The sequence below is a fragment of the Melospiza melodia genome, chromosome Z, assembly GCF_035770615.1.
Source record: "Melospiza melodia melodia isolate bMelMel2 chromosome Z, bMelMel2.pri, whole genome shotgun sequence".
In the NCBI taxonomy this organism is placed as follows: domain Eukaryota; kingdom Metazoa; phylum Chordata; class Aves; order Passeriformes; family Passerellidae; genus Melospiza; species Melospiza melodia.
Genome location: NC_086226.1, coordinates 82,207,193 through 82,229,746, shown reverse-complemented (window position 1 = coordinate 82,229,746; position 22,554 = coordinate 82,207,193). Strand labels below are relative to the sequence as shown.

Genomic DNA, 22,554 nt, shown 5'->3' with positions numbered 1-22,554 from the left:
AGCTCTTTGAGGGCAGCCTGGGAGCCAGCAGAGTGTGGAGCCTGCCTGGGCTCGTCTCTGCAGCCCGGAGATCCCAGCCGACCTGCTGCAGCACCCAGCAGGAGTGAGCTTCAGCTGCTGCCTCCTGCTCCTTCCCTTTTTCCTTACGGCGTCCAGTACAGCTGATACAATCCAGTGACATTCACAAATTCTTTCCCTGAGGAGAATGGTATTTTTATACCTCTCCTGTTCACTCATCCAAAATTTCATGTATATTTTTTTAAACCTGTGATGTTTACTAGGCAATGACAGTTGTAGATAGGATTTTAAATTCTGGCTGCCTACACAGAAAGTATGTGTGAGGTCACTGGGAGAGAGACAGTTGTTTCCAGCTTTTTTTTTTTTTTTTTTCTTTTCCCTTTTAAAGTCTTTCTTTACAATTGCAAATTGCAGATTTCATCCAGACTTGTATAGCATTGTACCTTGTCCAAGCAGTTTGCCTTAATGTGTGCAAGGGAATATGTAATTGCATTTGCAATTGATGTTCATTTTATTTGTGTTCTGGAGAAAATTCCAGTTTGTTGTGACATAGCACAGTGAGTAAATCTTGGCTAATTGAGGGAAAGCTTCACAACTGCAGTTTTACATAGCAAAAAAAAATGTCCTGAAGCAGAAGTTCAAATGAGAACTTTCCTTCCAGACAATGCAGGCTTCTCTGTAGCAGAATTACCCATTCCAAACCTGGATGTGTAAATTGTACATGGGAAACATTCGATTTCTGCTGGATCACTGCCAGCAGTGACCTTTCTAATTCCCAGTTCCCAAAGCACAGAATCTCAAGTGGTAAGTGCATTTCTCTCTGTGTTTCACCAGGCACAGATCTCCAACTATGCGGGCGTGAGGCACAGCAGCATGCGGTACTACAGAGCGGACAAAAACGTCACTTGTAGGAACTGCCACAGACCAGGACATTTGTCCAAGAACTGTCCCACTCCAAAGGTAAATGCAATGCTTAAATCACTTGAACATTCAGCTGTTCCTAATATACCTTTGTGCTTGCTGTTAGAAAAGTTGTTTCAGTGGTTTATCCTTTCTTTGAAGCAGTGCACTGAGTTGCAGCGTAGCTTGCCCGAAGTCAGTTTACTGTGTGAAAGTATCACTCTGTTTGGTGCTGACATTGCTTTGATTGTTTTTGTAAAAGAAAAACGTGCAGAATTATATCATATAGAATCATATTGAATGGTTTGTGTTGGAAGGGACTTTAAAGATTAACTCGTTCCACCCCCTGCCATGGGCAGGAACAACTTCCACTAAACCATGTGGCTGTAAACTGAGGAAAAAAAAAATGCCATACAGAAACATCTTTTTTTTTTTTCATATGGTAAAACAGTCAGCAAGTGTAAAATATTTTTCAATTGTACTTTCAACAAGGAGAATCTATTGAATCAGAATTACACCCTTAGTAAATAAGTGAAAGCAGAAAGTATAATGAGCCATGATAAGAACAGTGTTAAAAACTGTGGACAAGACGAAACTGGAGCTAACTTAGAGCTGAGATGGATGCCACATATTCCAAAAGTTTGTCCTGTGCTTAGGGCCATTGCACGACAGCCTGGATTTAGCAACCCCCACACCAGAATCTGTGAAACCCTTGGTCCTTGGGGCTGTTACCCACGAGGACACTAAGAATGAGCACATCCCACACGACCCTCGAGGCAAACACCCTCACTCACTGGAAAACTGGCTTCACAGAGGTACAGGCTTGGCCTCAGAATAGCTGGCTGTGTGTCACATTTGTCCCTCCACGTGCTGAATTTGTGAGGCTGTGCTGCAGAGTCTGGATGGCAGCGAGTGCCCCTCCAGCTCCCCGACACAGCCCCTGCGGGGTCCACAGGGCTGGAAGGATCTACTGGAACACTGTCACTTTACATGGCTCTACTTCTATTTCTCCACAGAAAGTTCCCCCGTGCTGTCTGTGTGCAGGAAGAGACCATCTGCAGCACAGCTGCCCGGCACGTTTCTGCCTCAACTGCTGCTTGCCCGGGCACTATTTCAGGGAATGCCTGGAGAGAGCCTACTGGAACAAGCACTGCAACCGCTGCGACATGAAGGGCCACTATGCTGATGTGAGTATGGCCCTTGGCACAGAAACCAGCCCTGGTTTGCTCTGTGTCTGTCAAAAACTGAATTTACAATGGCTACAATCTCTTCATGATGCTTTGATTTTACATAGTGCCTATTTGTGTAAGCATATGAAGTGTTGTGTTTAGTCACTGCTTTACACTGTCAGCGTTTTCATGGAGAATGGTTCAAAGAGCACAAACCAAAGCCTAGTCAACACCAAACCAAACTGGTCTTTAGTTCGGTTCAGTTCAGCAGCAGTGGACACAAAGGTCCTTTTTTCTGGCGAAGGAAAGGGGTAGGGAGGTTGAAATCAGGAGATGCAGTGCTGCAAGCATACCGGGAAGGACTAAAGAGTAACTCTGATGCATCAGGATGCACCAGATCTGTGGTTCTTTCACTGTGATCAGATATTAATCAGTGAAAATACTATTAGAGAGATGTAGTTTGAAGGCTTTGGGTTTGACAAGATCTACTCAAATAAGACATAGAAGAAAATGAAAGGAAGAACAAACATAGTTGTCTCTGGCTTTCATCTTGTATTACATTATTATGGTCTTATATGTCCCCAAAATTCAGTCCTATATGTAGCAGTCAAGCTTTCATGATATTTTTTTCTCTTGAATTAAACAGAAATAAGAATTAAAGGCAAATTGTGATAATTTTGGCATACATTCACACTTCAGTTTCTAACTATAGATATGGCCTATATGTTTGGTTTTCAAATACACCTGTGAGATTCCATAAACACTGGATTTTTTTGAAACTCAGAAATATTTGAATCTCTCTCTAAATGTCTCCTTCCTGGCTTTATTTTTTCTGTTTGGTCAAAGAGCATGTCACAGTGGTACATGAGATGTGCAAAGGTCAGCCAGTGTATTTGGGAGTTGCTATTTCTTATGATATTTGAATGTCTGCCAGATGTACTTTTGCTTATAGCTAATGTGCCCGCAATACTTTTAAAGAATATGAATTGTACATTTCTGCACCGACATTCTGATAGGCAGTGAGACAAAATTGCAAACTGTAATGAAGCATCTTTGCCATCTTTTCTCTTTTCCACATTTTATGACACCAGTTTCATAAACTGGTGTCCTTTTCTTTAAAGAGCCATGAGGGCTGTATCATACAAGCATTGAAATCCTACCTGAGCCGTGCAGGTTATCAGGAACCTCACAGCGTGTATTTTTTCTGCTCATTTGGGTCCACCTTTAATCAGAAAAGTTGTTCTTTAAAACTTCAGGCAGTTCTGTGTGGTGCATGGGAGGTGTGAAGCTGCCTGTGTCATTCACCTGGGTGAATACTGGGGCATCAGAGCAGGAGCTCACCTGCCCAGTCCTCAGAGAGAGAGATGGCATGGCAGAGCAGAGGCAGAGCAATCAAAACCAACAGTAAATCTTTCCTGAGACCAGAGCAGAAAGCCTGTGAAACCAAGTGGTCGAGACATAAAAGGCACACTTGGACAGGACAAAGTTGCTGCTCATGGCCTCAAGGTGTTTTTTGCATCTGGGATGTTCATAGTGAAGAAAACCAGGGGTGTTCCCATACTGAAACCTTATTTAGTGGAGGGGAGCACCGGAGAGGCTGTCAAATGGAAGAGAATGTGAGTGTTCCTACGAATCTGTGAGCGCTAGGCTGTTACCAAAACTGGGTAACAGCCAGTGTCTGGGTATGTGCCCAAAAGCTGCAGGGGAGCATGAGGGTGAAACGGCCCAGCCACAGCAGCAGGCACCTTGTGCTTGGTGCATGACTGTAACTGAGTTTTTAATGCAAGAACAGCGGGTAGGGATGTCCCAGGGAGAGCTGGGGGTCCCAGACTGCCAGCTGCACATGTGCACCAAGCCAGGGGCAAGAACCGTGGTGGTGGCACGTTGGCATGGGTGCATAAACATCATATACGTGGGGTGATTCAAGGCTGTTTTGTAAAGGAAATCCCACTTCTCGTGGATCTCTGGAGTTCTTCAAAGGCGCAGGTTGACAAGCATGTGTGTAAACATGATCCAGGTGACATAGTCTGCAAATTCCAAAAGGCGTTTTACAAAGTTCCTGACCAAAAGCTTTCAAGCAAACTAAACGGGCATGGAGTAAGAGGATAAAGGTGGGATATGCTAGTGTGACATGGAAAAGGGTCAACAATGGGGCAACAAGAGCGGCTGAGAAGACTGAATTACTTACAGAGTCAGTGGTGTGAGCCAGCTGTGCAGAGCTGCCCGAGAACTGTAAGAGTCAGAGGGAGAACACCATAAAATGGCAATTGACATTGAGTGGCAATAAATGTAAAGTTAAACAATCCCATCTTGGCATATGGAATAACACGTTCTGCATATTACTGTTCAGCACTCCAATCCTAGTTATGAGATTATGATTCTACAAAAAATCAGTTTAGTCTTCACAAGCTGTAAAAAAGAAAACCAAACTGCTGAAACATTAGGAATCATCAGGAAAGCAGGAGCACCTGGGCAAAGCTTTGGTCCCTGCCTTCTGTATCCCTCAGCATGGCCACAGCTCCTCAGCCGGCAAGGGAGGTGACAGAGGGAATGGTCTGTAGAGAGCTTCAGAATCATCTCTCATGGGAGACAGTGGTCAGGGGTCATAATTTCTTCCAGTACACCTGGCAATAGAAGCCAGGTTGAGAAGGGACAGTCCAGGGTGACTCTGTGTGGTCAGCAGCAGACCTGGAGCCTCCTTTCTGAGGGATGCAGCTCTGCCCTGCCTCCAGAGGAAATAGGAGCAGTTCTTGGAAGAGAAATCTCAGAATTCTACAACACCAGGTTGAAAGGGACTGGACTTCATGGATCATATGATCATCACTGCCAACATTTCTGGGCAAAAGCATGGTGTACACAAGACAGCCCAGCCAAATCCTAAGAGTGTCCAGTTTTGTGGAATCCATCACTTCCCTCAAGAGACGATTGTTGTGATCGTGAGAATTTTCTCCTGTGTCCACCTGAAATCTCCCCAGGAGTAACTTGGAGCTATTGCCCCTTGTCTTTCCCGTGTGACTCCTTGTAAAAAAGGGAAATCTCCTTGTTATCAAACATGTTATGAAATGCTCTGAATGCTCAAAGGAAATTGTAATTTGTCCTTCTCAGCAAGTTTACTCCCCTTTGCTGTAACACAGAGGGTGCAGAACAGGCCTTTGTGCACAGTCTGTCAAACTGACTTTCCACTTTGGTCCAGAAGTGAATGTGAGGCAGCTCAAGCTGCTTCACCTTGTTTGCTTAGGAAACACGCACAGTTACTTAAACCATTTTAAGGTCATACATTTATGACCTGCTAGATCAGTCTCTGCTCCTGAAATGGTGCTGAGAGCATGCAGAGTCCTCTTAGCTGGAGGTGTTCTGGAAGCAGCCCGGCCTCGCGTGGTTTCCTTGGGAGGGTCATAGAGGAGCTGCTTTTGACTGATTCAGTGGCAGTTCAGTGGATGTCATGAGCCTTGTGGTTGGTGTGCAGCCTCACCTGCCAGCAGCAGGGCTGGGAGACGGGCTCCATGAATCTGCAGGAAGCAGGCAGAGGGGCAATGTCTCCATGTACACCCGGGAAACCACCATGCGGGTGCTTGGTGGGCTGGATGGCTCTCCAGGAGCGGGCAGACAGCAGTGCCCAGGTGCTTGGTGCCCTGTAGCCACGCTGTGTCTGATGGCCCCATCCAAATGCCCAAATACCACTGTTGTCAGCACTCCTTCCCATGAACCAGCTGGTTGCTTCGACTGGCATCTTCTTGGCATATTCTGAGACCGTTCTGATTGTGCAAGGTGCCACTGGCCTCTTCTCTGCGGGCAGGTTCCTTCAGCCTTTGTTGTTTGTGGCACACTGCGCTGGGCTGGGCCGGAGCTGGGGCTGCTGGGCTCCCTGCACGGGGGCAGCTGGCATCCATGGGCCCGTTTTCCCTGGGCAGAGAGCACCGTGTTTGCTGTGTCTCCTAGCTGCCCGGTGTCCTGCCCGTGCACCCGAGGGTGAGCACACGGCCGTGGCACCACAGGCACGGCGACACCGCGGTCCCCCGGCCCTGCCCGCCCGGCACCGGCGGCTGCCTGCACTGCCGGCGTGGGGAGAGGTCTCGACATCTGCTTGCACAGGAGCGCCTTTGAAGGGAAGCATTGTGTGTTTTCCGCGGCAGTTCCCATGCGGAGGTGATGAAAAGTGTGTGTTTTGGCAAATCTTTTGTTTTATTGTGGTGGCTTGCGGCGGGGCAGCTCCAAGCAGCCGCTGCCTCTTTGACAAAGCACCAGAGGATTCTGTTAAAAAGTTGTGTTTAGTAATTGTAGTCGTCGTGTCAGACCATAACTGACTCGGAGCTGAAGGATTTTTGCGAGATGAGTAGCTATGCCAGCAGGGACCCAAGTCTCCTGGGCCAGCCGCGCTCTCATTAAGATTTGCCGCTAGCCGTGGCGGTGTTCGGCAAGTATGTGACGTGCATGCTGTTATTGTATGCTTGGCTTGTCAGCCTGCAGCTTTCTGACACTCACTTATGTCACTCTTTATTCAGAGACGAAGAAGCTTTTGATAATTTGACAAGACAAGCTCTTAAACGATCTAGGTCATGGCCTTCACTGTCTGTGATTGTGAACATATTTCCTGAAAGCCCTGTCACTCATCACAGCTACATTTTCTCCCGGGGAGCCGCGGGCCCGTCCCGGTCTCCTGTCAGCGCGTGCATTTTGGTTATTCATACGGCAGATACAGTAGCGGGCCCGGCTCGCCGTCGGCCGGCGCTCGCCTGTTAGCGGGGCTAATCCTTGGCCCGCGCCCGCGCCCCGCCGCGCCGCCGTCGAGGGCCCTCGGCGCGAGGCAGACGCCCGGCCGAGGGGAGCGGAAAGCAGCAAAGGCCGCTTAGTGCCGGTTTTGTGTTTGCTCATTGTTGTGGAAATATGAGAACTGGTGGCAAGGGCCTCGTCTATTGAGCTCTCGAGTCCCGGTCTGCTGTCAGGGGCTGTTTAAGATTGAGTGTTTTATTTTCTTTGATGTTCACATTGGAGAATAGGGAAGTGGGAATTAAACAACAGATGCATTAAGCCGTTGTTCTGGTAAAACAATAATTAGCACCTGATAAAATTCAATATGGGTCAAAACGTGCAGCACCCAGTCTCGATTCTCCCATTATGGCGCCGTGCAGAGGGTCAGCCTCGGGCACGAGTGGCCGCCCTTGCACGGGGCCGTGGCAGCAGTGGCACGGCTCTGGGGACAGCGGGGGCTCTGGGGATGGAAATAGCTATGGGGACAGCAGTGGCACTGCCGACAGCTGGCTTTGGGAGCAGCAGAGGCGTGGCTCTAGGGACAGCAGTGGGGCTGGGGACATCGGTGGCTTTGGGGACAGATGTGGCACGGCTCTGGGGACAGTGCTGGCTTAGGGCACAGCAGTGGCCCGAGGTGGTGGCATGTGCGGGCCCGCTGCCCTCGCCGCACGCCGTGGCAGTGGCTCTGCCCTCTGGAGTGGGCACCTTTTGTGCTGGTACATCTAAATGCGAGTACAGTCAGACCACTGGGGCAGGAAATAAATGCAATTTTATTTTAATGTAGTTCATCACGCTGCCATCGTAGCTGGGTACCACAGGGGCTTTTCTCTAAAGGAGGGCCATTCATGGTTAAGTTATTTTAAATAAATAAGGAAAATGGTGGGTTTGGCAGCAGTTCTGCCTGGCTACACTGTCTACCGTAGCAAACCTCCCTGCCTCATTTGAGGAGCCAGTATTTGGTAGTAATTGTTAATCACACTATTTGTCATTCCATGGTATAAGATGCAGACAACAGCCCTGAGCTGATGCAAAGTAACGAGGGTCCTGGTTAAAAGCATCATCTCTAAAGAGCTGTTGTTTAACAGTGACCCCTCCTCAGCTGTTGTACCCCACTTGAGCAGTATTTCCCCCAGGCACCACCTGAAGGAAGGAATATGCTTAGCCTTCCCTCACCAGCTTCATCCTCTCCTTCTGCTGGTTTTCCATGAGCCTTAGAAGGTCCCTGAGGATAAAACCCACCTCTGGACAGCACCACCCAGCAGGGCTGGGGCTGTGCCTCTCCCAGGGTTTTGACAAGAGCTCTGCCAGATGTGGTTCTCACTCACAGCTGCAGATTTTTGCTCAAAGTGACATCTTTGTGTCCAGAGCAGAAAAAATGCCCAACCAAACAATTATTCAAAAATAAGTAATTTTGATGATGATGAGGATGATGATTATTAAATAGCAGTCGTGTGAGTAAAGGTCATAGCACAGAGTGGCATTTTGCCAGGATAGCGCAACTCACTGATTGCAATTGTTCAACCATATTAGCCCGGGCACACTGTGGTAATCGAAAAGTATCCAGAACTAATGTATAAATAACTGCCTGCTACCCCTGAGCTGGACCAGCGCAGCTGTCCTGTGCAGCTGAAACCTCCTCAGCTCTCAGGGAGACCCTAAGAGCTCTGGTACAATATTTTTACAGGCTACAGGGTGTTTATATGTTGCTCTCTGAACCCTGGCTAAGTTAGGGAAGGAGGAAAATCCTTTTGTTTGTGCTCAAAGACAGCTTGAGTGTGTTCAAACTGTCAGATCCTCGGTGAGGAATGTGATGTCCTTCACACATTTTCTTTATAGAAATATTAATATAAAACTCAAATATTTACACACAGCATTTGAGTAAGAGGAGAAATGCTGAACCATTACACAGAACAGATTGTAGATTTTTCTGCAGACAATTATGTTACTGGTGGAATGAATAATAAATAATATCATTTCCATCACATCTGGGAAATGTATGTGCCACAGGGTGACTGGCAAAAACTTGGATTTTATTTTGAGAGATACTGGTTGTGGGGTGTTTTTTTTTTTTTAATTAGCACGCTCCATCAAAATAAAAGAAGGCAAGAATTTGGGCACAAGTGAAAAATTTATTCAAAATCTAAAGAAGTGTTAATAGTACTCATTTGCAAGTAGTCATGAGGCTTCAGTGTTCAAAATTGCAGCTGCAGCATATTATGGAGAAGCCGTGGAATACTACATTTCTTTTTCTTTTCTTAAAATGAAGGTTTGCAAACCAAGTTGCTAATTGTTCAAATGAGTATGGTGCTGCTCTTATAAGAAGGTAAATTTCTAAAGAGAAGTGAAAGCCCTCCGATGCAGTATCTGTGTACCAAAATGACAAAAAGTGACACAATTTCCGTGTCTGTCTTTGCCTCAGGGGCCGTGAGAAGTATCGTACATTTTGTAAAAGCATTAAGAACCTCTGAGAGAGTGATCTGAGCTTTAGTGACCACCAGCATGTTCTGATTTTGTTTTAAAGATCCACGTTTTCCTCTTTACCATCTCTCATGCGTCCCTCAGGTCAATTGTGTCACTTCTGTGACTCAAAAACCTCCTTGGATTTTTTTTTCCCCAAGGGCTGCACTTAGGACTTTTATGAAAGTCTGGCGATTTAAAAAAATTAAAAGTGAAAAAAAAAAAAGCTAGCAAGTCATTGTAAAAATAGCAACATTAAAGCAATCTGTTATGGTTCTTGTTTACAACTCATCTGACATGAGGCTGCTGAGGATTATTACATGTAACAATTATATTTTGATTAGGAAAGAGATACGTACAAAAAAGATAAAATATTTCTGTTCGTACATGAAAGGAAAGCACCTTGTGCTTTAATTTCTAGAGCGTTATGTAAATTTAAAATGTCAGAAAATGTAGAATTTAAATCCGCCCCTGTTTGTTTTGCAGCATTAATGCTTCCTACAGTCACGAACACACTGCTCTCCCAAACTTCTGCCCCTCGGAGAAAAAGGGCAGAGAGAAAACTGTTACTGGCTTTCTGACAATGGCAGGGAGTGTGTTAAACCAGTGTAAAATTCAATTAAACTGTCTAGCCGGGTTTTTGAAGCTGAAATGCAGACCCTTTCAGTTAAGCTTCTTATTTTCCTGTGACCGACACCAGTGGATACTGTGTTATGCCAAAACCAACAGGCTGTAAAGCACCTTGTTTCATGCTCCTAGCTGATCAATATTTTTATTTTCCAGGCTTGCCCAGAAATATGGAGGCAGTATCACCTAACAGTAAGTAGAAACACCTTTTTTATTTTCTTCTACACCCAACCTATTTACTCCTCTGTGAACTGCTGACCATAAAATATAGATAAGCATCTTCTCTGAGAAGATAATAAACATCTCAAGAGTTTTTGAACAGAAGAAGGCGATGAAACATTGTCACTATTTCTTAAGCATCTTTAAAACTTCTGTTTTCATTTTAATACTGTAATAATTAAATTAGTGCTTTGCCTCTCTTCTCTCAGTGACCACATTTACACATGGAAAGAGCGTTAAATTTTAAGTTGGGGTGCACAGCAGAAGCTGTAATCCCATCTCAGATATCCCAGATGCTGGTAATTTGTCACTCTCTGTGACAAAGCTTTCTTCTTAGATGAGTGAAATAAATCTCAGTTAGAGTGGAGATGTGAATTTAAGGAAAAACACCTCTTAAACTTTTGCAGATAATTTATAATTAGTCAGAATTTAGCTGTGACTGCTTGTTTGGCCTGCCTTAGTTGATCGTTAATCCCTGAAACAAGAAAATAAAACTTTGTGAAACTGTACCAGTTTATTACTTAGGATTTTTCCTCGTATGTAAAATAGATATAAAAATACAACAAAATGCATACAAATTTGCTTAATATTGAAACCTCAGACAGTATTTAATCAGTAAAAAGAAATTCTTGCATTGGTGTCACAGTTCTTAAATATATTAATTTCTAAAATTGAGAGACAAAAAACACCTTTAAAAAAATCAGGGGTTTGTTGTTCCTGTGAACTTTTCATTGCTCCCCAGATCAGCCTCACACGAATTTCGCTGTTACAGATAATTAACCCCTGTTCTCTGCTCTCAACAAAGTAGAAAAGTTTCTTCACTACTTTTCTTTTTGGATCTTTGTTTTTTTTCTCTGAAACAGTAGATGGGATGTGCTTTATAATTTGTGCCTCCACCTCTTCATGGCAGTGGAATGCTCTTTTTTTCTGTTTTTTTCTTCAAAATTCAATGAATAGAAGAAATCTGCACTTTAAACCTCTCATTTGTGTTTTGTGCATAATGATTCTAACACAAAGATCTGCCCTGGAAATCCTCCACCCTTCCTGAGAATTTACTTTTAAACAGATTTGGTAAAGACTTTTTGTTGGTTTGGTTGGTTTTGTTTTGGTTTGTTTTTTTTTTTTTTTCAAACATTGTAAGACAAAAAAGGTACATTCACTGAGTATTTTTGTTTGTCTTGGTTTGGTTTGATTTTAAAATGGATGAAGGAAAAAGGTAAATGCTGTCTTTCATTGTAATCCCTAAGGGTGCATGTAAAAACAATTTCTGAAATGTTTATAACACTTGGAACTTAATAATCAAATAGAAATATTTGGTGCAGTAACATCCTGGGTTCTGGTTTTTACTGAGATAAAAGATGTAATTTAATTTTAATCCTACCTGCCTGAATAGAAAATTCCTCAAAAAGTGCATTGCCATCAACACTTACAAAATATTTTTGTCTGTAAAAAAAAAAAACCAGGGGGCAGCTTAAACTTGACCAAGCGCTGTGCCAGGACAAAATTTGAGATATCTTGAGATAGGAAATTATTTCTGTGGATTTTTTAGAAAGCATTCAGGGTTTACAGTTAATGTAAAGTAAAACTAAGAGAAGGTGTCAAAACAAGTTCTTGTTAGAAAATGTAGTGGTTACAAATATGGGCATATTACTAAAAATACCCCTTTGGAAATTTATGGTGCATTTTAGGGACATTTTGAAATGTGGTCAAATAGGCACACTCACAGATTAATTGGTATTGCATCAGGCCCTACCTTCCAATAAATTTTTACTTCCAATAAGATTTTTACTTTGCAGTGAATTTCAGTTTATCTGCAAATAATACGCGTTTCTGGCATGTGGGAAATGCTTTGCACCCCTTCATTTCTTGCATGGGAAGAGTACCTTTGGCTCAAAGTTACATTGGCAGTTGGATAAGCCTGGAATTTAAAAATTTGTATGGTAAAAGACATGGCTGATATTTGCAATAAGTAAATGAAAAAAATCTGCATTATCTGAATTATTTACCATTTATGTTTTATTATTCCCTTTAAATTTTGTCTTTTGCGCCTGAAGCAGAGCAGAAGTAAATAATGTTCTGGCAAGAAACAAAACTTCTAAATTAGAACTAGAATTATATATTATGTTTAAATATATTATATATATATATAGCTGTAGGATTGTAACAAAAAGCTAAGTTTTTTTACTCTCATATCAGCACTGTAGTATTTCACCATAGAAATTATCATACAATTTTCCTGTTGTAGGAAAATTACATATTTTGGTACAAAGAGGGGAGCAGCATTAGTAAAAATACCACAGGTTTAACGGAAAAGTGGTGTTGATGCTGTCATGGCCCACAGAGGCTGCCCAGCTGTTGGGGAGAGCTTTTCCTACCCTTCAGCCAGGGGCACAAGCACTGGAGTTGAACTGGTTTTGGTAACTTGATGGCGAGCATCCCACATGTGCAGGTCCACGTACGTGCAGAGGAGCTGGGGCGTTCAGTTTGGTGATAATACACCAGATTTTGGCACCATTCGCAGGGGGCTGTCACAGAGTTTGTCTGAGTGTTTTGCCTCCTGTAAAGTATTCTTGGTTAATTCTGTGAACGCTGGTGAGGAACCACCCGGCCTTCCCGTCAGTCCTTCACGAGGCTGTTGGTTATTTCATTCATTTTGGGTCACTTTCCTAGGAGATGGACTGCCATCTATTGACTCCTCGGAGCCCCTGCATGGCGTGCGGGGCCGCTCAAACAATGACTCAATAACAAACCCTCTCTGCGCTTGGGCATGGTGCTGGGGTTTGTTGACGTTGGCCATGGTGACAAATTTGAGCACATTGCAAATAATTTGTTGTATGGGCAGAAACATCTTATTCCAGCCAAAAGAGACTGCCAGCGCAAGGAATCTTATGAAGAACTGGCAAAAAGGATTGTAAATTGAATATTTTAATTTGCCTTTTGATGGAAAAAAAGATTATCATAAGGCATGCAGTGAAGCTTAAATCTAAGGGCTATGTGATAATCAGAGCTTTATAAGTGGCTGAAAGTACTTTCTTTGAACTCACTCTTTCAACTCTTTTAGCTAAAATTATTCTGAAAAAAAAGCCAATCAAAGTCAGGAGAAAAATCCAACTCCCACTGCGGTTTAAAATACTATTTAATAATCTCTTTAAGACGGTGATTTAAAACTTTTACAGATCATTTTCATCACAACTACACTCCGTATTTCTCCTGTATCAGAGAAGGGCAATTATATTTGTCAAAATACATTTCAAGTTTTATTCGTGTATTTTGTGAATTGGTTCATACCCACTAAGGCTTATCAAAGGGGTTGTTGTCAATCAAATAACAGGACAAAGACTTCTTTGACAGAGTCAGGAAAAACAGTTTTGACCATAGCTTGCTGGAGTGTCAGTGATGATACATGTGATTTTTTTTGGGCACAAGGCATTTGGAAGCCTTATTGAGCTCTTTGTTCTGGGTTTTGAGGAACCTTTGCTTACAACTGTGACTTCCTAAATGCCAGGTGCTCCACAAATCCCGAGAAGCACGGCTCATGTTCCTCAAGACACGCTGTCACATCGTCCCCTCTGCACCCTACGGGTACAGGGGTGCACACTGCAGTGTTATTTCACCCTCAGAGCACTGGCCTCTTTCTCATTCCCTTCCTCCTGTCACTACAGATTTGAGCTATAAATGTAGTGATATTTATTATGCATTTTAAGTGGAGGCCAGGTTATAGCCCTCTAAAAAACAAAAAAGACAAACCCTAAATCACACTAAAATATTGATGGAAAAACTTGTGAGAGGGCACCCAATGATTGTCTTTTGTTTGTTTCAGTTTTGTAGTGTATTCTTTAAAAAATACAGTATTTCCCCTCAAGTTTGACCTGCTGCCCGTGCACCTTGCGGTGGTGCGGCCTATGGCTGCTGCTGTCCTCAGTGGGCCCAGGCTGCAGAGGGGCAGCGCTGGGGCTCACATTCTGCATGGCCAGCCCTTGTCCCCTCTGCTGCTGCTGCTGCTGCTGCTGCTGTTGCTACTGCTGTGGGCAGCCTGGGGCTCTATGCTGGCCATCCGGGGGGCACCGAGGGCCGGGCTGCCCGCGCTGACCAGCAGCTGTGGCCTGGGCTGACCAGCGGCCTGGGCTGACCAGCGGCTGCGGCCTCAGCCCCGTCCCACGGCCTGCGTGGCCTCTGTGGCCTGAGCGGCCTGCTGAAGCTGCTGCTAGTGGTAGCACCCATCCAGCAGATGACACCGCTGGAGAAAAAGAGGAAATTTATTTCTCTTCAGTGCCCAGAGACCGTGTTTTGCCCTGGGTGTGAGGTGCACTTGTGCCGTGAAGGCCCAGAGTGTGGATGGCAGCGCCGGTGGGGCAGCCAGCCATGGGCACGGTGCTCAGCGTGTTTCGTGTTTTGTCAGATGGAAACGGGCCGGCTCCAATCTCACCACATCTTATTGTCAGAGTGGTTTGTACCATGCAGGAGGGGATGTGGTCAGTTCGGCCCAGCACCAGGATGAGACACCACAGTCAAACAGGAGTGAACTGTGCAAGTGTTAGAGTCTTCTTCAGTAAATAACAACTGAGTAAAGAAATTCTGTCCCTAAAATGAGCAGAGCAAGTTTTTTATTTTCCTAAGGTGTTTCTCGCCGTTGATATGTGTGTTAAAACATAAATCTCACTGGGACGGAGTGTTTTCTTTCTGTAGGGATGTCTCATTTTTAAAAGCCCCTTCGTGCCCTGGTGCCGCTCCAGCGAGCCACGCTTGCTCCGTCCCCTGTGCCCTGCCTTCACCAGCCTCTTCTTCTTGAAATCTCACCGAGCAAGATGGCCACCAACAGAGCTTTAGAACCATCAGAATTTTTAATTAGCAGAAGCTACCATTTAACACACTTTTTGTCAGCTTTTTAATCTTACTTTTAATCCACTTACATAAAGGAAGGTGAACCAGGAACTGGCTGATTTGGCCCCATGTATGAAGGACACGAAGGGACATTCGTCTTTTGTGTTTAAATGTTGCGCTCAGGTTTCTTTGTGTGCATGATTAAAATTCCTCGTGGCCTACTACTTTTTTTCTGAAGTGAAAATGTAAGCCATATCCCTGAAAGTCAATTTCTCTGTTATGCTGTGACTTCCAGAAAGGAAAAATAAAAAATAACACAACCCTGGCAAAAAATATTTAGGCAAGAGAGAGAGAGAGAGGACATTTGGTTTCTAGAGATTTTTTTAGGTGTTGAACAGTGAGGGAAGGGATGGCTTTAGAAGCATTTTGGGGAGGAGGTTAATGCCTGTTTTCCATGCAGCTGTGGCTGTGACATGGCCGCAGGGCTGGCTCCACTGGCCATGACACAAAGCCACAGGCCATGGGGTCAGCGCTTCTCTGGAATGCTTCAGCATCTGGCCAGTTTCTCTCCAGGTGTGTCATGGCTATTTCTGGCAACTCTAGGGAAAAAAAAAAAAAACAAAAAAAAACAAAAAAAAAAACAAAAAAACAGAAAAAGGTCTGTTTGTGAAATAGGCAATGTATTTTTCATATTTTGGAATCTCAGAGTGGGCCCTCGTGCCATTGCTTCAGTATCCATTCAGCAGGATATTTTACAGGGAAGGCAGCTCAAAATTCCCAGCGTTGTGGATTTAAGGTAAAAATGACTCTGACTCTTGAGGGTTTCAGGGCACAGGAGCACCTGGAGCATGATGGTGTCCACCTACCTGCTTGGGAGGTGCTTGGGTTCGTGAAGATTTCCTGCCCTTTGAGAGGCTGCTTGCCCTGATAGCCAGAGGAGGAGCTGGGGCAGACCTTGGCCAGCAACAGGCAGATATTTTGGTTTTAAACTCTCTGTGTTTTAAAGTCTCTCTTGTCCAAACCTGACCCATCTTGCAAGAGGTTTTGAGTGTCTGGGGTGCTGCTGACATGCTGCCAGCCCTGCACAGCTCTCCTGGAGAGAGCCAGCAGGTCAGAAGAGCTTGGTGTGTGGGCAAACCAATTTTACAGCTTATTTTCTCCTGCTAATTGTAATTTGCTGTGTTCCCACTCTCTTTCAAGTTTCAGATTTTTTTGAGGCTATCAGAAACCTAAACCCCAAATATATTGCAGAGCAATCATATTTCACAAAAGATACTCTTTCTGATAGCCTTTTTTTTTTTTTTCCAGAAAACAAAGACAGTTTCAAGTCCTGAAATAACTATTAGGTTTATGAATTCAAAGCATATTCTATAGCTTTTCAGTACAAATGCTAGCTAAAAGTTCTTTCCCAATTTTTATTTGAAAGGTGTATTTAGATTATGATGGGGAAAAGAAGTAGCTTTAGTAACCTTGTATAAATTTTCTGCAAGGACATTTTGGGTGGGATGCAGAACCTTCCAGCAGCATGGGTACCACCTGCCACTTACCTTCATCATGTAGTAACCATGGTAGGAAGTGTCCTGCTTCTCTGACTTTTATCTGTCTCCTGCTCTTCTGCACCTACTCCCCAGAAAACAAAATAAAAGGTGCTTTAAAATTGAGGGTTAAAGAGAGATTACATTTTGACCGAAAATTGTATTTCTGTATATTTCTGGAAGCAGTGTGGAAATGGGGAGAGAGTGGAATGGAGAGCTGGGCTGGCTGACAATTTCTGTGATTTTGGGGTTCAGAATTGGCATTGTTGTGGTGCTTGCCTTGGAGAGCGGCACCGCTCAGAGAGCCCCGGCTCCACTTCAGTGTTGAGGTGGTGTCAAGGGCCCTGTTTGCTGCAAAAGCAGCCAATTTCACTGTGAAAGGGAAGTGGAGGAGAGCAGAGGATGGAAATTAATGTATTTTACTGTTTCAAATCTCTGGTTAGCTCACTCCCATGTGCCTCGGACGTTCTTTGTGCAGTCCACGACATTTGGTGGCATGTGTCCCTCCAGCCCTGCACACCCAAAACCAGAGAGGTTTGGGTTATTTTTGTGATGCACCAAAGCTGTTGGGTGAGTGGGTAATTAATCAAAGAGAATTATCAGGGAAGGTTTGCTGCTGAAATATTTCCCCTTCATATGCTCAACTGCAGTTCTCTTAAGGGAAAGGATTAAGATTATTTTTTTCTTAAATGCTTACAAATTCAGTTTAAAAATTTCAGCTCTCTTTTCTTTCATTTGAAAAGGTGAACTTATGCAAGCATTTACAATATTATCATGATTTCAAAGCATTAACCATCTAAATAATTTTCAAGCTAAAATGAGGTTTCCAATGCGTTTTAAAAATATTTGAGAAAAAAAATTCTATGCCCTCTTTCTGCTGTCAATGCTGTCATGAATGTTCATATTAAAGCTCCTACATCCTGAAAATTTCTCCAAACTTGATAATAAGGTGTCTTTTTTAAGTTTTGTTAGACCTTTGAACCAGTGTCAAAATTCTGTAGGAAGCCAAAAATCTCGTCTGCAAATTTAACAGACATTTTAATATGTGAAAAAATCCTCAGTTGTACATAATACGCATAAATGCCATAAAATGGATTTTTGTGCGTTTTTGTATTGCAAAGTGGAAAAAGTATAAAAAGTCAGTAAATCTGCTTGCACTGCGTGGTTCATCTTGCTGGTGATTCGTGTGTCGCAGCAGCCCGGAGCTCTTGCTGGTAAGACAGTAACTTCCTCAAGTTATGCTCGATCATGTTAATAATCTACGGATTAGGGTTCCCTAAAAATATTCACTGATTTAATTCCAAGAGGGTCTATCATGTCAATGATATTAATACATCTTGTTAGGTCCTGTCATGTGTATAGAAAAGTTTCTATCCCCGTGACAGAATTATCCTGATTTTGATTTCAAGTCTTGAAGAACCCAGTATAAAGGGAATTAAAGGAGGCAGGGCCCGCACAGAGTGGTGAGGAGCACGGAGCCACGAGCAGGTGCTGGCAGAGCAGCCTCACAAGTGTGTGCACACACGCTGTGCCACCCACCCAGGGCCACAGAGGGAGGCTTCCCACAGAATTTTGGGCTGCAGGGGAGTGAAGCCGGGCCTTTGGTGTTGACTCATTTTTTAATGATGAATGTGGGTTGCATTACCATTCGATAAACATACCCCAGGAGCCGTGCGAGCGGCTCTGCAATGGGCTACAGCCCCCGTGGAGAAATGGGCACTCGAGTGTGTGTCTGGCTGACAGGGCCCCTTTCCCTGCTCCTTGCTCTCTGCACAGTGCACTGGTGGCAGTGCTGCCCGCTGTGGGCTGGGCAGCTGGTGAGGGAGAGCCTTGCTTTTGCACCAGAGCAGCTGAGCGATTCACAAGGGAACGACACTCACTGCCATGTTCACTTCTTCTAACACCTGGGTCCAAAAGTGGCTTGTCTTTTCCTTTTTTTCTTTTTGCTCCCCTCAAACTTGCAGGTTTTCCACCTGTAGTCTCTGCTCACCTTGTAGCCAATAGAAATTATTTTGTGTTGTTTCTTGACTATGCTGTTAGTTCTGTTTCTAATGAATTTTTATAACTTCTTCTGGCACTTAAAAAATGGAGTGATGAGCACCTGTGCGGGAGTACAGACACTGGAGGGTTTCTGTGGACTGTGCAATAACCCTGAAAAATCTCTTCCTTTAAAATTACTTGAATGAGATACCCAGTTTCTGTCTGTTTGGATGCCAGATGAGAGCTGGTTAAATTCATTCTGATTTCTTGATGGTAGCCTCAGGAAGGAAGGAAGGAGAGGAAAAATGATAGCACTGAGATACTCAAAAGTTGGTCTGGAGGAAACTGTTTGGGTCAACAGCATATTTACATGGTGTGAGAGTGCAGAAATCTGATATGCTCTGATCCATTTTTAGAAGTTGTATACTATTCAGGAAGTCCCAAGTCACATTAAAGTAAAAACTGCATGGAATTGAAAACAATTTTTAAAAAATGGGTGTGCAAAAAGGAGATGGAGAAGCTTTTGTTTGTCAGTGGTTGTATACAAGCTGTCACACATTTCCACAAGGGCATATTTGGGATGAATGTCACTCGTCATGAATCTAAGTGCAAATAACTGCTATTCCTGAATAAATATGACGCTCTTTAATGGACAGCACATGAAAAAATTATGAGAAAATGGATAAACATTACCACGTGCAGTTGGCATGTTGGTAATGTAAGGAAAGTGCTTCTGTGAAAATTGTCGTTAGTGAAGGATGCTGCGTGCTGAAGTCCAGCTGCTGGGGAGTTAAAGGGAAAAGGTTCAATTATTATCTATTTAAAACGTACCCCAAAACTCACTTCTAGTAAACTGATGACTGCTCACTTGGCATCTCATATTCCTCAGCAGAACTGAAAGTTTTTCCCATGTTTACTTTCATTTTAGCTGTGATTAGAAGCCACTTCCAAAAAAAAAAAAAAAAATAAAATAAAAAATAAAATTAAGAGTCTATTTATCAAGGAATACCTATTAGGAGTGCTCCCCTAAGAAACTTATTCAGACATGGTACTTCATCCTTTTGGGTGCAGTGGTGAGAGACCATCAGTAGATGACATAAAGATTAAAGGGAGAGAAAGGAAGCTGTAACTCATCCAGAATGACAGTAAAAATTAAAACCTTCAGGTTTGTCAGGCTCCCCCGTGTATTAGCTAATAAATATAACTGTGCTTCAGTTCTGTTCATCTTCTGATTTTACAGGCTTTGCAAATGTTTGTTTTTAGATTAATGTATAAATGTATGTGTAACTATGCATGTGCTTAGCGTGGGGGCAGCCGGTGCCGTGCCCCGGCAGATATATAGATATATAGCGCTGTACATAAACATTTGGGCAATCCCCTAACAAACACTCAAATAAAATATACATGTCCCAGTGCATGAGTCTCCTCCTCCTCCTTCTCCTCCTCTTCCTCCTGCACCTCCTTTTCCTTCTCCTCCTCCTCCTCCCTCTCCGCATAGGCTCTCCCCACCTCCCCCACCCCACTTCAAAGCTTGTGGTCCTTTCTCCATCCGTGTACTAAAAGGTTTCTTTGTGAGCCGGGCCATTTGTCCGTCATTGTTTGGGGCCCAAACGGTGGTAAAATACCCTGTCACCGATCTGGAGCACGGTGAATGGCAGCTTCTCTCCGGACAATTGGCGGCGGTGCCGAGAAATATTCCTGAGAGGATTATTTAACCTTTCAATTTAGGGGGCACAAAGCCCGGCTGATTAATGAACTTTCTGATGGGCGCCGATAAGCGGATCTATTTCTTTATTTCCTCCAAAAGTGATTCCTTCTCCTGTCCCATATTACTATAATCTTAAACATAAAATGTGGCAAATAGATTAAAAAACAGCACTAAAGAGTTTATCTGGCTAGCAAACTGAAGGAGCTAAATTAAAATTGGTAATGAAAGCAGTGGCTGAGCCCTGTATATGGTTTTTAAATGCGCTGTGTATTTTGAAGAGACTTATTCTCCAGCCTGCCTGGTAATGACTGCTTTGGGTGCGCGGTTCGGGTCCAGCTTCTGTTATCCCCCCAAAAAAATGAGTTGTGTTATCTGGATGACTGCAGACACATATGCATCCCCCTTTCTCACTGCATGGGCAGACAAGGTCGATAGCATTACAAGGTATTTGTGGCAGTGCTTGTTTCAGTTTTCAGAGCTGCCAGTTTTCAGCCAGATTTGAATTACAAAAGAAGAAGCTGGCATGAAAATTGAAAGGGTTTATCGGCTAGTCTGAAGCCTCATAGCACATTGCTTATTTATGCAGTCCATTTGCACCAGGAAATGTAAAAAGGAAATACATTTTAAAAATAAGGTCATAAAGACCCAGATATGTTTAAGATGGCAAATAAAATATAGATACCTATAATATCTTTCCAGGAAACGATTTCACTTAATGTTGCACATTACTTCGGAGGAGCATTTATGTTACTGTCATAAATTTGTGCGTTTGTGTCACCATACAGATAGTCCCCAGGGATTAGGAACGAAGTGTTCGCTAACTTACTTTAAAATTAAAATAGAAGGGGAGATAGGTTTGTAGTTTGAGAGCCACATCAGGAACAGTTAGAGTTTAATGCGCCATCATTTTTAAATAACATTTTGCATTCCCTGTAAAATTAGCCATGGACGGCTAGAGAGATGCCACCACCTTTGGAGAAAATTGGGATGCCTTTTAAACCATGAAGATTTTGAGGCATTCAGGGATTGTATTGTTGTTATCCTCACTATCTTGCATACATTCATTTTCTCTGTGAACTTGAGGGGTTTTTGTCCGTTTCTTAGAGAAGACTTTTTGAATTAATATTTTAGGGTTTTCTCTTCTGCTTGTGAGAGTATTAAAAGATTGCATTCATTTATTTTAAATACATAATACTGTACGTTTTGTCTCTTCCTTTAGCGTCTTCACACAGTCAATTGTAGATGCTATTTGCATCTCTTTAAAATGCATTGTAGAAATGTCTTATTTCTGTAGAAAGAGATCACTTCACAGTGCTCGTACTGTGGACCGGGCAAGCTAAATTTCTTCCTCTGGGAAAGGTTTTGGTTTCCCAGACTGTACAATCAAAAATTAAAATTTGATTAATTAACTGGTAATTTAATGTGTATCATGGCTTTAAAAAAAAAAAAAAAAAAAAAAAAAGGAAGAAAAGAAAAGAAAAAAAGCCCTAAAAGATAAGTGAGATCACTTTTTTCTTGGTTATTTCACTGTGTTTTGGTGATGTCCAGATGTCACGAGCACATTTAGTAAAGCGTAATTTGTGGGAAGATGCTCAGGTTGGACCTCCACAACTCCTGTGGGAAGAGAAAGGTTTTATTAGATAGCTGAAAAAAAGAAATAAAATTCAGTGAAGAAATTATTTCATTTGTAATTGTTTGGAGTTTAGGGGGATTAAAAGTTAAAATACTAAATTTGTATGTTTCTTGTTTATTAGCATGCACCAAGCTCAGTGTGTTTCTTTCATGAATTTTCATAAGGATTTTTACTACGTAGCATGTGTGGCTTAATGATGCAATCACCTGATAGACTGGGAAGACTCCAAAGGAGACGTTCCGGTCTGTTGTGTACATAATACTTGTTTCAAAAATCTGCCTAATTAAGGAATTACCCAATGGAATGCAAGTCTACTGGGTGCATGACACGGTTAAAGAAAATAACAACAACAAAAACCCTGGGTATAATTACAATATTACATGATACCTTATATTGGCAATTTGGAATATAAGGGAATGATGCTAACCTGCCATTGTTTCAGCTGGCATGCCAGTAGATTATGATAATTTGTAGGGGAAAGTAAATGTATATTTTTCCGTGATGGAGCTGCTGTGACCTTTTCTGTGCCCAGCTCCAGCCTGCAGTCACAGCGCGTGATGATTCACTCAGTGATCGCCTTGCAGTGGCTCTAAGGAGTTGTGAAATGTTGTTGAGAATGGGTTTTGCTCCCAGAGCCAGGCCACGTTGGTCTTGTTGAGTTGCACACACAACCTTTGGTGGTTTGCAACGCTTGCAGTTCACTGTGGTGCGCAAAGTGGTAGAAAGAGTAAAATTATT

The 22,554-nt window shown here is 43.2% G+C and overlaps 1 protein-coding gene across 1 annotated transcript in view; it reads left to right on the top strand.

The window, feature by feature from the left end:
- The window catches only part of ZCCHC7 (zinc finger CCHC-type containing 7), a 97,745-nt gene that overhangs the window by 64,768 nt on the left and 10,423 nt on the right, over window positions 1–22,554 (top strand). Inside the window, exons 6-8 of the mRNA XM_063180240.1 lie at window positions 853–978; window positions 1,935–2,105; window positions 10,077–10,112. Of these exons, the coding sequence (XP_063036310.1) occupies window positions 853–978; window positions 1,935–2,105; window positions 10,077–10,112 (333 nt within the window). The remainder of the gene's footprint in view (window positions 1–852; window positions 979–1,934; window positions 2,106–10,076; window positions 10,113–22,554) is intronic.